Genomic DNA, 15,596 nt, shown 5'->3' with positions numbered 1-15,596 from the left:
GCAGTGACTACCGAGAAGTCGGATCTGATCTCAATTTTTACTTCCCCCACCATAAGAGAGCCCTTCTTCAATGCCATGGCAAGGATCTTTTCTTTTAGACTATATGTGAGAAAGTTAATCAAGACCCTTCTGGGCTTGGTCCGATTTGGCTTCAGTCTGAAGGGATCGCGATGAATCCTCTGTATGTCAGCAGCAATCTCCTCTTCAGACTTCTATCTGCAGCTCAGATTTTAATAAATGGACTACAAAACCTTTTAAATCCTCTCCCTCTTTTCCCTCTGGAAGCTTCAAAACTTTCAGGTTGTTTCTTCGCTGCATGTTTTCCAACCTCTCTAACCGCTCCTCGTAGGCTCTTTCTCTGCTTTTAACCTCCTCAAGCTCCTTACAATTATCCTCCACTGCCACCTGCATCTCCTTGACCTCCTGTTCAAGTTTTCCTGTCCGTGTATTTAACTCATCAAACTTAACCTCCAGTAAGCCCACTGCCTCCCTGATTCCATCCTGCTTGCTCTTAGATTCCTCAAACCCTCGATGCACATCTAAATCTAATTTTCTCAAAAGGGCAATTACCATACTATCAGAGTGTAACACTCCATCTCCTACAGCGGCACCCTCCTCTTCAACCCCATCAATCTCTCTCCCATTCTGATTGACTCTTCCTTCCTTATAATTTCCTGATTCTATCGGGCTTTTAAGTGGACCCCCTTCTGTTAGAGATTCTGACAAACTGCCAACCTCGGGCTCCATCTCTCCTGCTTCTGCATCCGCAGCCTCCTCCACCTCCAAAATATTGTAGCGATTTGGGCTCAAATGCTCTGCCCAGTCCTCAGTTGTTGACTCTCCTTGCTTGCATCCTCTAGCAAGAACCAATGTCTTAGGAACAGGTTTAAAATAAGAATTTAGGGATGGATTAATAGAGATTTTTTTCCCCAGGGACTCCTGACCTGTTTGTTTGCGATTTTAAATTCAGCTTGAAGGACGTTTTACTCTTCTGCTGTGTATTATGAGGGGCCCAACCCCCCCTACAGGCTTCCCTGTGCTCCTCAAAGCGTAACCTGAACTACATTTTTGTGGGCTCTTTCCTTTCTCCTTCGGCCGAGTGTCCTGCACCTTAGAATTTTTTTTTAACCCCCCAGCTGAATCCTGTGGTAGATTTACAATTGTTTGTAAACGGCTCCCCTCCTGTGCTGTCCCTCTCCCCACAGCCCCAGCAGAGAGCTGAAGCCTTGCAGCTGCCCGTCTACCTCTACCTCTCTCTAGAGCTGCACAACTCTAGCGTTCAAAACCCTTCGGCGAGGGAACCTTCGACAATCGAGCAGCACCTTTCTCAGCCCCCTTCTCATCTGTTTCCACTGCCACTAGTGCAGTGCAGGTTGTACTGCCGGCTTCCGCGTTCTCCATAGACCGCCGCCGTGAACACCACTCGCCAGCCGTTACTCCTCCTCCTCTTGCTCCTCTCACAGCCCCGCAGCGTCGCTATACTGCTATTACTGCCCACAACCTTCGCACCTTCGCACCTTCACACGCATTAACTTACGCGAGTTAGCGTTTTTAATAACCGCTGCAGTCCATCGTCTTTACTTGGTAATCCGCCGCTACTCTCGTCTTTCACCCGCTGTAGCACGCCGCCTAAGACCGGCACTCCCGACCAGTCTCTCTAGCTAGCCGCCATGTTCTCCCTCGTGATTTATTTATTTTAAAGAGAGGAGAAATTTGACCCCTTTACTAGACAGTCTGAGAACTGGCCCTGAACCAGAATGAGTTAACCAGGTTTGTCCAATTGTGGAGAAGCAGTGTAGCAAGGGATTTCCTGATGAAGCCTGGAATGGCGTCACAAAGACGGTTAGAGGGTTTCACCTTGGATAGAGTTGGTAGTAGATCTGCCCCTGAGATGGGGGAGAAAGAGGACCATGGCTACAGTGCCTTGCAAGGCAGCTGCTTCAAGGGAGATGTCAATGTATTTTACATTTGTTTAAGAACTCTGCAAACTTATTGCATAGGATCTTAGATGACTTAAATGGGGGATTAGAGTTGGGTTTCTGGCTTGATTAATTACCTCAAATAGATGTTTCTGTCTGTTCTTGGCAGTATCCAGGAAGAAATGACATGTGATGCCTTAGCTTTAAAGATGTGGCTTTTCTGGTTTTGGGTGGCAGTGTAAAGCTTTGTTAGACTTAATGGTGTAGGTGCTTGTCGCCAATCTTTCTCCAACTTTGATACTTTTCCTTTCTTCGTAGTGGGCTTTGGGTAACCAGGGGCAAGAAGGTTTGGGTCTACTGTGTTTGCTCTTGATGGTAGCAAATTCCCGGGTTAATGCAGGAGTTGAAATTGTCTGCGCCTCACTGATGCTGAGTTGAGGGACTGTCTAGGAGAGATTTGATAGGGCTAGGTTAGCCATGGTTTCAGTATTGATGTTACTGGTGTCTCTGAACCACATTTTGTCTTTCCTCAGTTGTACAAGTGTTTTCTTGTTTGAGAAAGACACTGTGAAGGGAGTCTACAGATGATCAGACAAATCAACAGGGATGGTGTCACTGGTAGGTAGGTGAAGGGTTCTGGAGACAGTCTGGTCAAGAGTGGCTCTTTTGCAGTCATGGGTTACTGGCATTGTTGGGGGAGGTCATTGTCTTCTAAAAAAGCAGCACAGTTGTCCAGTAGCTTATTTCCTTCGGAACTGTGGTGGAGGTTGAAGTCACAGTGAAAGATTATATTGTCAGAGCTGTTTAATTGTGCTGTATAGAATTCTATGCGCTCTTCGATGAAGGTGTTGGTTAGCAGGGGGAGAGCGGAGAGTAGGTAGTCAATCACGTTCAACCTGAGGTTAGATGTAGCATGTGTGATAATTTCCAGTGATGAACACTTGAAGGACTGAAAGCTGACATTGGGGAGTGGCCTGCAGCTCAGAGTGTTTCTGTGTATGACCGCTAGGCCTCCATTTGGTTTGCCTGCATGGTCACTTTTCAGATTGGAGTGGGATGGGCACCAGAAGCAGAAGGACACTGTAGTATCACTTAACCAGGTTTTGCTGAGGACCAGGATGTAAATGTTGTGGTCGATGATAGTTTCGGAGATCTCAAGGCAGTGTTTGAGTGCAGAGCGGCAGTTGTACGCCATGGAAGTTAGGGAAGAACCTGGGAGTTTATGCTCCGTTTGATTGGGAGGACAGATGGTAATATGGATCAGGTTAGGGGTTAAGTTGCTATTTAGGGTATGTGAGGAATGGATCTCTCGTACAGTCCGAGATAATGTTAGGGCTAGGAAAGTCTTTGTGTTTCTCTGGGAGTCTGAGTGTCGGAGGCAATGCACTTTTCATAGCTTTTTTTTTACAAGATTGAGTATTCCATTCTCTTTGAGTGGGGAGTATGTCCATTTGAGTCGATGGGTAAAGATTATTGTGTTTTGAGAAGGTCTCTTTAACTTTGCTAGATGTGGTGGGTAGTATTTGTGAGTTGCTGAAATGAGAGAAGGCATGGGTAAGGAAGTATATTTTCTTTGTGAGATAAGATACAGTACAGTTCTGCAGAGAAATGGTCCCAGCAATATACAGGGGAGGGCTGAGGCTTATGTTCTAGGCACTGGGATGGGGTTGTTGTTCCGAAGATTCAGTTGCGAGTGGGGTGGAGTGGGCAGAAGTAAAGAGTTAAGGTGAGAAGGTTTTGGAAAGTGGTTGCTCCTATTAGATGTGATGCTGAGGGGGGAAGAGTTAATGGCCTGCGTAGTTGTCAGCAAGCAAATTATTGGAGGAGATGTTTTTGGTTGTAAGCATAAAGTGTGCCTCTGGCTCTTAAGGGAATGCACAACATCCATAGTGATGCCAGTTTTCCTCGTAGTGTGCTCGGTATAGGTGCCAACCTCACATATCACATTCTGCAGAAAAACCTTGAGCACACAGCGGGTCTCTTCATAAATTAGGTTGGAGATGTGCTTGACTCCTCCATGGCATGCTAAGCAGCGAATGGAACGTTTGGCGATGCCCTGGATGTTGTCCCGAAGCACCTCCCTGTTCCTTTTGGCGCCGTTTTCCGAAACCCTTTCCTCCTTTGCCACGTCCAGACATGGTCTTGTCTTGTTCAGAGCAGAACTAAGAAGTTGTGGAGAGGGAGTTGAGGGAAAGAGGGTGTTTTTTGCATGACAGGTGGGAGGGTGTGCATAGTCTTGTTGAAGGTCATGGGTGTAGGGGTAGGTGTCTGGGTCCTGTTGGGGTGTTTGGCGGGTGGTTGAATGAGGGCCGGAGTAGGAGGGTGTATGAGGGCAGAGGAACTATGGGAGGAGTTGGAAGAAGGTTTGTTGGATGGAGGAGAAATCAGAGGTGCGAAGCATTGAATGTTGGGTGGAGTTTGGGTAGGGTAAGAGAACAGATGGATTGGATTGTGTGTTAACTAGGAGGGGTTTGAGAGTGGGAAAGATATTGTCAACCAAGGCCAGGATCTAATTGTTTGCTTGGAATATGATTTTCTCATTATCAAAGATTGAAGTTACGAGGTTACTGGGTAGGCCAAGGGGGAGGTAATTTAAAATCTTTCATCCAAAGGGTATGGTGAAGAGTGAGGGGGCTTGAAACCTATTTTCCTATTTTGTAAGGAGATGTACCATAGGTCTGTGTTTTGTGCGAAGAGGAGGAAGTCTTCATTACACATGCAGTGGTATTGGGCTGCCAAAAGGGATTCATGGAAGTCTCTCAAGAGTTTGTATTTCAAAATTTTCTTCGAGTATTTAGAGAGGTTAGGAGGGTATGTAATCTTGATAGCATTGACACTTGATTTTAGAAAAGCGGTTCGCTAGTGATGCCGCATCGGACATTTTCATTGCCATGATTATAGGGAGTGTTGATTCGGATGGATCAAAAAAACACTTTAAAAAGTGATCCACGGCTGCCTGAATGACCCGAGTGATAGTTAAAGTAAACACAAATGGAAAGGTAATTTAAACAAGCATTTGCAATGCAATAGGTCTCGCATTATTAAAGTTCGAGCGAATGTTTGAGCTATTGGTGTGACATTATTATTAGCAATGCCAATAGCTCAAACTTTAATAATGCGAGACCTATTGCATTGCAAATGCTTGTTAGAGAGAGTAGGCTGAAAACGGTGGGAGGTATCTTTTTATGTTTTGCAAAGCAGGGATAGTTAGCAGCTGTTTTAAGAAAGCAATTTAATTAACAGGCATGTAATTGGTTTTAAAATTTTCATTTTATGTATGTTCTTACTACCTCTTCTGTAATTCTCTGCTAAGGATCACTGTGATTCTGTGCGCTGGGTTGAAGGAAAATTGTAGTCCTTCTTCTATTTTTGGGAAATGCACCGGTTTTTGGCTTTAAAATTCTGGTCACCCTAAACATGTACCATGTTACACAGGATGTATGACGTTACAACGCATACTTTTACAACGCCTACCTTTACATCGCAAGTTTTACAACGCATACCTTTACAACGCATAGTGTTTTTAGGCGCTGGATAGTGAATAGTTCAATTTACTATTCCAACTCCAGTTCCCGTGGATAGTAGGGAAGGTGTTGGATAGTACATTAAACCTATTCCCTATCCTAGAGCGCCCCCCAGCGCTATGCGGTGTAATAGTTTGCGTTGTAAAAGTTGCGTCGTAATGGTAGTGCGTTGTAAAAGTTGCGTTGTAAAGGATGTTCCCCTGTTACACATCATGTTTAAAAACTATTAATTCCCACAATAACGCTTCTTCACTGTATCACAAATCCTTGCCTGTGTGTCTTATGTAGCCCAGTATTCCAAGTGCCAGTGCTTTCATGAGCTACCTAAGGCCACATCCACGCATGGCGAGTGCGCAAATAAGGGCATCAGCGACTTTGCTGCATGTCCTAGGGAGAACACAAAAACATGCAATGGATTATGACATTGCAAAGCTTCCACACCTGAGCTGAAAACCTTCTTAGTCCATGGGTTTCCAGCTCAGCAGCTTTACCAGGGTGTGAACTCTACACCAGGTGCCCATTGGAGCATGCTTATACAGTGGGAAGCTAAGGTGACTCTGTCTGGCCGTCTTCCATGGGTGTGTAAACCAGATCTTCCTGATTCAAAGATAACCCTCATATCGGCAGCTCAAGACAGTCGCGTAACTAGATCTTTTGCCACCTGTGGCGGTCCCTGCATTCGCCGCCCTAGGCGGCCGCATGTAAGAGTGCGGGTGCTGGCGATTCCTGCTTTTGCCACGCCGCGCCGGCAGCAGGTAAGATCAGAGGAGAGGCCACCACCCCCAAAACTTGTGCTGCTCTGCCTCCCCCTTGCTGCACCACTGCAGCAATGACCTCCTTTCTGGGAATGTTACTACTAAGGGGTGGCGTAACTCTCATAATTTGCTGTAGTGTAATTATGCAAAATGACATGAGATTACATGGAATTACGCGAGGAGTAACCCTGGATTTAGCTCTATTTTCTTTGCTCAAAAGTGCACCCCTGCATCCAAAATGGAACCGAGGCTGTATTTATGCTAAGAAAATAGCGCTAAATGCAGTAGAACACGAAAAGTAGCAGCCAGCAGCCCCCCACACTCTCTTCCTGTGCTCTTGCAGTGGGCATGTGTGCCCCAATTACTCTAAATTAGGCCAGCGGGCATAATTGTGAACTTTTCTGCGATTGCGAGTCACAAAAGTAATGCGAAATTACCGAAATGACTCGGCTTTATTAAATTGTTGCTCAGGTCTAGTTATTACTCAAAATGAACCAATTTATTAGCATATCCGTATTATAGAGGCTTCATTGCTTTTTTATTTCGTGTGATAGCGTCACTCAAAGAGCTGCAGACGAAGCACTAAAAAGTCGTCACTTTTAAGTGCACTAAAAATGCTGAAATGTCACACATAAGCAAACTGAAAACATGGATATATGATGGGGTGACAGTGCCGGTGCTGCGCTGTTGTGTGCCCCAAATGCCAAGCACCAAAGGGTGGGGGATCCTTGCTATCTGTGAAAAAAGCAGGTCTGGTGTGCAACATCTCGGCCTCCGTGAGAGCAGGTTGGGTGTTTGCTTTGAAGTAGAAATGAGCAGCGATCCTGGGGCTAAAACAAAGCCCCTTAGTTAGTTATGCATGATGGTCCTGAGTGTAGAAATTACGGCCCATCCACTATTTTAAACAGGGGCGGTGGCGGGGATTTCGGTGGCGGCGCTCTTTGTAATACAGAATAAATGTGGCGCCTACAAGTAGGCGCGAAAATGGCGGGTTTGAACGTATTTAGACATTAGCAGTTTTGAATAACTTTCGTAAGCAGGCGTTTTGGCGCCCACTTTAACCTTCTGCATATCTTCCCTCTCCCACTGACGGCCATTATCCCGCTGTCCCACAAGGTTCATGTTCCTGCAGATATGGGTGGGGCGGGGCGCGGGGAACTTGTACATACTCAGTTAGGATTTGCGCGCTCAAAACTGGGCAGACAATCGGAAATAGTACATGGCTCCTAAAAAGTGAACAAGAAAAAAGAAGCTTTTTAGTGTGTTTTTCCTGTATTCTTGGCTCTAAACTCCGACTCAGTACAGCCAGGGCGTGGTGGCGTGGCCCCTGGCAACTCTACACCTTACATCTCATGCAAATAAGAACCAATGCGTGTTTACATATGCTGTCACCACTGCCTCTGGTGCCGAAAGAGGATTGGAGAAGGGAAAGTGAGTTAATCCATGGGAAATTCATCCTATTGTACTCACAGCTGCAACCCTGGAAATGCTGGCACTCGGGCATCGAGGTTCCGGCGTGATGGCTCGGAGTAATGTGGCTTCTCGATGGCGCAGCACTTTGAAATTTATGGCCGTGTTGATAAACTCCGCCATAACAAGCAACAAAAACAGCAATAACGTGTGGAATTTGGAAAGGATCTCAAATGGGGATGTTTGTCCCTCAGAGCCAGAGCTACTTCATTTCAGATATCTGACAGACACAATATACCCCTAACTTCCATTATTGGCCCAAACTCAAAAGAGGCAGCTCTGGCAGACCTGCTCACCCAAATCTTATCTGAAGGAAAGTACCAGGTTATGCAATCTTTCTTTTCCTTTGTGTATGTAAAGCGCTCTGATACCTATGGGTCTAGCTAGCGCGATATAAAACTTCATAAATAAAACATAAATAAATGCATATAAATAAATACCAGGCTGGTTTCTGCATGGCTGGCCCTCATCTATGCACACACTTCCCACCTGGACGCACACAAAGTGAGGGGTGGAATGCCTACTGTGATCCAGACGTTGGAAGACGTGATTTTTTCAAGTGGACTGACCATTTATTTCATTTGCAGTGTTTCATTCAGTGGTGCTACGAATTCGATACATTTTGCTTCTGGGCAGCGTTTCCGGGACCGGCAAAGAGGCGCATTATCGGTTACATTCAAGGACCTTCACCCGGGCCGCTTCCTCGCTCGCACTGACAGACACGTGCTCTTGGTCAGGAAGTTAAACAAAACCGACATCTCCTCCATGAATTTAGTTACTTTGGGCAACCTGTATCATAAAAGTGAATCTGCCTGACCCCAGGCGACAGCGTCTTCTGCAATCCAGCATAATGCAGTGCTTTAATGCCGATTGCGGATGCCAGGGAGTTCAGCCTAGAATAGCTAATTAATATAACACCTTCCTTAGCGCATTAGTGATGCAGAAGTCCCTCCTCTCTTTCAGAAATTCTAGTTGGACCAGGAGGCGGTTCTAACAGAGAGGCAGGCTAAGGGAGAAACTACCGAGAAAGACAAGCACGAATAGAAACCTGTGGTGCGCGCGCGCCACAGAGGAGCCGACGCTGTAATCGAAACCAGTGGTGCGCCGGGGGTTCTGTGTGTATGTGTGTGTGTGTGTGCGCGCGGGGGCGGGGGGGAGGTTCTCTGTGTGTGTGTGTGTGTGTGTGTGTGCGTGTGTGTATGCGCGGCGGCGGTGGGGGGTCTATGTGTGTGCGTGTGTGTATGCTCGGCGGGGGGGGTTCTGTATGTGTGTGTGTGTGAGTGTGTGTATGCGCGGCGGGGGGGTCTGTATGTGTGTTGTGCATGTGTTGTGAAGAGCCTGCCAGAATCGGAGCGCGTGTTCACGAGCGCGACCTGATCCGATTCCGGCAGGCTGCGTGCGCGTGCAAGTCTCTTGTCTCCAAGTCTCGCTACTCCTTGAAAGCTGAAACAATCGCAATAGTCTCGCTTTGCGACAGCAGGGGCTTCGCCCCTGCAATCGCAGGCGCGAGACCTAAAAATGAAACAAGGTACTATTTAAGTATTATGTCTGGCTCTTTGCAGAATGTTAAAACAAGAACATAAGTCTGGAATTAGTGTCGGAGAAAAGTGGCAGCCCTATGTGAAAGGGATGCAGAGGGGTTAAGGGTGTTGTGAAAGCTATTGTAGTAATTTGTGGCAAGATAGCATTAGGTCTTTTTCAGGTTGCTAACTGTTTAGCTCGACCTAAAAAGTGGTACACTGGGACATGTCAAGGGCGGGGCGTACAAGGTTTATTTTAGAAAGTAACTCTGGCTTCCAGTCCTTTTTGAAAGTTCCATATCGAGTCATTCTTCTGTGTTTACATTGCACACTGTTTACAGTCTTTTTTGTTTCCAGCTCCCTCTGTGTTTGCAGTCCTTCTTCTGTGTTTACAATCCTTCTTCTGTGTTTACAATACACACTGTTTATCTACGTCAAAAAAGCCAGACATTAAGTGACAAAGTGTTAACTGCCTCCCAAACATAAATGGCAGAAAGGGTTGGGTGATTGCCAGGTCAACGCCAGAGTCTATATGTTGTAAATAGACTGTGCAAGGTAGTAAAGGTTGAGCCACAATAGGCGTAGTGGTTTGATATGTTATTGCCTTGCTTGCAAGTATTTGTAGTTCAAACAGCTGTCTCGTTTGCTTTAGGTGATTAAAAAATTTCATGTAAAGTGAACCACAGTATTCATACCAAGAAAAGATGCCAATATTTACAACTTCTCTTCGCTTATCCTTTGCTGTTGTTTCCTTTCTTAGGTAAAATCATGCAAAATGGAAGCAGGAAAAAAACTGTGGTAAATATTTGTCTTTATTTCTTATGACATATTCATTATCTTCTGCTTTCATGCTAAGGGCCCCTTTTCATACCAGCTAGATTTAGGTATTGAGATGCCAGGCCACCAGAATTAATGTTTGTGTCAGGTTTTCTCAACCATAAATATAGGTATTCTAAGATATTCATCCTAGAACGGGAAACAACACGTGAACCTGGTTGCTGGCCAAAAACTGCTCGTGGACCCTTGATTTCGACTGAATAATGCTTCCTTTTCTGGCCCCATTTACCACCTGCATGGAGCAGGGAAAGGCTGCAACTGTGCTGAACTGGTTCTGACAGCCACTGCCCGAACCCACATTTAGTTTGACCAGATGTTTTTCTGCCCAGTAAATTTTGAGCAGGGTTTCTGCATCCGTAAACTCAGATGTTTGAACATTAGGCTACTAGTGGACAGAGCACCCCCCATAGGGCGGCACGACGCTTAGGACCTAGGACCACCGTGGCCCGGGCCCTGCCTCGATCCGGCGACATGCCTGCCAATTACTACTTCCTGGGCGTCAGAAAATGCAGTCGGGCTGGATGCACGTCACTTCCGCCCGTAGTGGCCAGGGGGGGGGGGGTTATATAGGTGCCCCTTCCCCTGACCTCTGCCTTTTCCGGGAGTAGAGCATCGCGGCAGCAGCGGCTGGAACAAGTCAATTTTCCCACACACCCAATCCTATGTTTAGGTGGCCGGATCTCGAATCCTAAATTCACCCCTGGTCAGCAGAGGGTTCCTCCAAAGCAGACTCCCCAGAACATCACCAAGGGTAGGGTCCAGCAGTCCTGAGCCAACCAGAGGATGTAGCTTGGGGGCTACAGATCACTGGGGTGGGCAGGGGGCTGCAGGGGGCTGCAGCTCCCTCCCACCTCATCGCAGCCTCTCAGTGTTTGGGCCTGTGCCCTGGTATGAGTACATGGGTTCAGTGAGGTAGAACCGCCCCCCACTGGTGCAGGTGGTTACACCTGTGTGGTCCAATGGTGTTTGGGATTGCAAAAGGTCTCTGGTGTTGGTGTTCGTGAGGCCATATACTGCACCGTTTATTGTGTAGGGTTTTTCCTTCCCATGAGGGCTTAATTCTTCATGATATGTTGGTGTTATTTGACCTTAAGTATGTTCCTTACATGAATGTGTATTTAAACAAGAGTATGTTTTGAAATGGCCATAATAAAAATGTTCCACCAAATTAATGATCCACATGAGTTCTGTTGGTGCCTCATTCTGGGGCACGGGCCAGACTGGGGGTATTCAGGTCTTATGGCTGCATGGGAGTCATAAACCGTGAGGTAATACCTTTCCTGTCGGCTTGCAGTCAGAGTGTATGTGTGTAAAAACAAATTATGCATTGTGCTGCAGTAAATGTGGTATACAAAAGTGCCTTTTTTGCATGATCACCCCCATTTTTAGGTCTCGCCTAGCGATGTAGCGCATGCACAGCTCGCGTAAGCAAGCTGTATTGTTGCCGACTCGCTTAGCGAAGTGGGACAGTAGAGGTGCACGAGCTTTGAGAAGATATTGAAGACATGAGTTGTGAACGCGCGCTTTTGGAGACATGAGCTGTGAACATGTACGGCGACGTTAGCAGTGTCTCTTTTCGCAGCTCCCCCGCGCTTTCACTTTCGCGGGCGAGGGCGCCTGTACAGCCCATGTGCACGCTCACGGCTTGTTGTTACCGCCCTTGCACCTTTTTCAGCTGGCCCATCGGGACAAGTGCACACCACCTTGGTTTCATCATGTTTGGTGGGTGTGCTTGTATTGTGTTTACGGTCTCTGCATTCTGGTAGAGGCAACTCCTTCCTTCAATTCCCCCCCACCTAAAAGCAAACTTCTCAAAGTAGCGCTCGCCATTCTGCTTCTCGTAGCATCCAGACAAAGCGTTCTGCACACTCCTCTAGCTCTCTGCCCCTCCCCACTCTCCCGCTGCCCTCATTCGCGGACCTCATTCTGGCCTCCACGTCCGAACTGTTGACTATTTAAATCCCAACAGATGTAATGTTATAAACCCCCACGAGCCACTCCGCGAACTGCTAATCAGCTCTGCGCGCACAGTCTTGGTGCGCGACGGCTGATTAGCGTTTTGGGCACCCGGCTCGGGCCTCCCTAGACAATGCGGCTGTAAAGGCAACCAATGCAGCAGAGCGGGACCTCCATAATGGTATTTTCCCCGCTTGGCTTACTGACCTGGGAGTTGGGCAGGGCACACGTCAACACAGTGAGACGGCAGCAGGCCGCTCGCCTCACTCTTTCTCCTACGGTGCTGCCTGCAAGCCGACCCCCCGCTGGCAACAGTGCCACTCGATCTGCTTGGGGATGCAGGAGAACTGACTAGCCCCAACGGACTCCTTGACCTCGGGTGGTCCTCACGGGCAACGGTGAACTACTTAGCTGCTGGAGGCAGAGCACTCTCCCTCTGGGTTTCCGTGGAGGCCAGGCCCTTGCAGGGCCCTCGTTGCTACGGCAACCCTCAGGCCGCTCTGAGGCTTCATCAAAGACAGGCCCCCACAACGGAGGCTTCAACAGTGCAGCCGGCATTTTCTCCTTCCGGACAGCGCTCCTTGCTAGCCTGGGGCCACTTAGGCAGAAAATGGTGCGTCCTTGGCAGCCTCCTGGGGCGTTCAGCAAACGCTACCTTTAGCCCACAGTGTGAAAAGCTTTATTCCTGCTGTGATGTCACCGACCGCACTCTGCTTTGTGTGCATACATAGCTATCCTTGCTACTGCCCAACTGCTCCTGCGACCGCGCTTGTTTTAAATGGCTTTGCTCACCGACGTTGCTTCTGTCCTTTAACACAAATGCAGCATTTCCTTTAAACAAAGGGTGCATCCGTCGCTGCTTCTGCTATCCCCCACACACAAATAACAGCGAGTGATAACACCAAGTGTCTCCATGTGTGTAGCCAGAAATCTCCAAACAAAAAAGCCTAAAAAATGGGCAAAAAGGAATGCTTATTTATTTATTTATTTATTTATTTAGTATTTTATAAAGCGCGTAGCTACCTCCGACGGAGGTGTCCCGGCGCTGAAAACATTAATCTCAGAAGGGTCGGGGGGGAAGAGGAGGAGGGTTTAGATCTGGGAGAAAAGCCAGGTCTTTAGTTTTTTTCTGAAGGAGGGTTCTGAAGTCATGAATCTCAACTCTGTGGGTAGCTGGTTCCAGAGTTTAGAAGTGACCACTGCGAGAGCCCTTCCTCCTGTACGTGCAAGACAAAACCGAGGAGATATCATTAGGCGTAGGTGATTGAATCTGAGGTTACGTTGTGACTGTGAGAACCTCATTCTGCGACGGAGATATGTCGGGCCTCGGTCATTAAGGGCTCTGAAAGGCAAGGTCAAGGCTTTAAATTGGATCCGTAGTTTAATTGGGAGCCAATGGAGTTTGATAAGGTGGGGAGAGATGGAGTGACGGAAAGGGATATTGTTGATTAACCTGGCCGCAGCGGTCTGAACTCTCTGTAGCTGGTGAATGAGATAAGATGGGGCACCTACATATAGGCTATTCGCATAGTCTAGGTGGGAAGTTATTAGGGCATGGACAACTGTTTTCCGGGAGTCTGGCGGTAGGTAGGGAGTGATTTTTTTTAACATGCGTAACTTCCCGAAGCAAGCGGAGGTGACCTTGCTGATTTTGGCTTTACAGGAGAGGGAGGTGTCAAATTGAAATCCTAGGTTTCGGGCAGTTAGGACAGGCACTGGGGGAGGGTATAGTTCGGTGGGCCACCAGATATTAGGAGGTGGGGGAGATTTCTGATTAAAAAATAAGACTTCTGTCTTATCAGTGTTGAGTTTTAAATTGTTCTCAGACATCCATGAGGCGATCTTTAGCATGCAATGGCGAAAGTTGTCAAAGGTTTTTTCAGCGTGGTCTTTGAAGGAGAACACCAGCTGGGTGTCGTCGGCATAGAAAGTCACTTTGATGCCACATGATTCGACAATCTTTGCCAATGGTTTGAGATACACGTTGAAGAGAAGCGGGCTTAGGGCAGAGCCCTGTGGGACACCCCAAGTCAGTGGCTTTTTAGCAGAGAGAAAGGATCCTAGCATCACTTGTTGAGTTCTGTTTTTTTAGAAATGATTTTATCCACAGAAGGGGAGGTCCGCTGATCCCTATCTCTTGTAAGCGAGTTATTAGTTTGTCGTGCGAGATGGTATCGAATGCAGCGGACAGGTCGAGGAGGACCAACATGGCCTCCTCTCCCCTATCCGTGCATTCTCTAATTGATTCGGAAACTTCTAGTAGTGCTGACTCAGTACTAAAGTCCGGTCTGAAGCCAGACTGGGTGTCATGAAACAAGCAGTTAGATTCCAGGTAGCTTGATAATTGTAATTGGACAGCTTTCTCTAGTACTTTAGCGGGTTTGGGCAGAAGTGAAATCGGACGGTAATTATCAAGACAGAGAGGGTCTATGCCTACTTTTTTTGGGATTGGGATAAGTAATGCATGTTTCCAGGCAGCAGGGACAACACTGGTAGATAAAGAGGAGTTCCAGATTTCAAGTAGGGAGTTATTGATTAGGGGGGCAATATCATTCAGGATTAAGGCTGGGGCAGGGTCTAGAGGTGAGCCTGATTTACAATCCAGAAATAATTTCGTAGCTTGTTCCTTGGTAAGAGTTTGAAAGGCTGTAAAGGCAGGGTTATGGTTAGTGTCGGGGACTTCATTACTGACGATGCCGCTTTGACGGATAGTTGCTGCGATCTTAATGATTTTCTCTTCAAAGAAATTTGATAGATTCTCGCACAGTGTTTGAGACATGGGAACTGGGGCAGCAAGTGCTTTGGGCTGAGTGAAGTCTTTCACTATATTGAAGAGGGTCTTGGAGGAGTTCTTTGCTTTGGCAATGGTGTCAGAGAAATAGGTGCTCATGTAATGGTGTTTAAGTTTACGAAACTCTTTAAGGCCTTGTCTGTAGAGGGCCTTGGCTGCAGGGTCATAGTTCAGTCTCCAAAGTCGCTCTAACTTTTTACACTTACTTCTATGAGCCCTGAGTTCTTGTGTGAACCATGGAGCAGAAGGTTTTTGTCTGTGGGAGGTGAGCAGACGCATAGGGGCGATTTTTTTCTATTGCAGAAGTAAGGTCATTGTTCAGTGTGCATACTGCTGCGTCCAGGTCGTCGGGAAGTGGGTTGAGCCTGTTGAGATAAGTTTGCTCTAAGGCAGTTAGAGAGAGTTTATGCCAGTTTCTGCCTTGAGTTCTTATGGTGGGTTCTTGTTTTTTGATTTGAGATAAGGAAATCTCAAAAGGTATGAAATAATGATCAGACCATGTGAGGGGTAAAAGGGGGAGGATTTTAAGATTCTCATGGTTTGAGAATATGAGGTCGAGAGTGTGCCCAGCGGTATGAGTGGGGCCTGTTACCTTTTGTGATAGATTTAGGTTTTGCATAGATTCCAGGAGTTGGGCAGCGCGGTTGCAGCTGCTAACATCCACATGGTGATTAAAATCTCCCAATACCATAAAGTCGGGGTGTTTAAGGGATAGATCTGCTGTCACTGCCAGTAGCTCTTGAGTGGCAGCTTGGGGGGAGTTAGGGGGAACGTAGGTCAAGATCCCGGAGGAGACGGCAGTGTTGGAATCTAGGATAGAGAAA

The 15,596-nt window shown here is 47.1% G+C and overlaps 1 protein-coding gene across 1 annotated transcript in view; it reads left to right on the top strand.

Moving 5' to 3' along the window:
- TK2 (thymidine kinase 2) overlaps window positions 1–15,596 on the top strand; it is a 268,608-nt gene that overhangs the window by 12,521 nt on the left and 240,491 nt on the right. Inside the window, exon 2 of the mRNA XM_078671285.1 lies at window positions 9,949–9,986. Coding sequence (XP_078527411.1) covers window positions 9,949–9,986 — 38 coding nt within the window. The remainder of the gene's footprint in view (window positions 1–9,948; window positions 9,987–15,596) is intronic.

This window comes from Lissotriton helveticus, chromosome 12 (genome assembly GCF_964261635.1).
Source record: "Lissotriton helveticus chromosome 12, aLisHel1.1, whole genome shotgun sequence".
Taxonomy (NCBI): Eukaryota; Metazoa; Chordata; class Amphibia; order Caudata; family Salamandridae; genus Lissotriton; species Lissotriton helveticus.
Note: the sequence above shows the minus strand (reverse complement) of the source record. Positions and strands in the feature narration are given on the sequence as shown.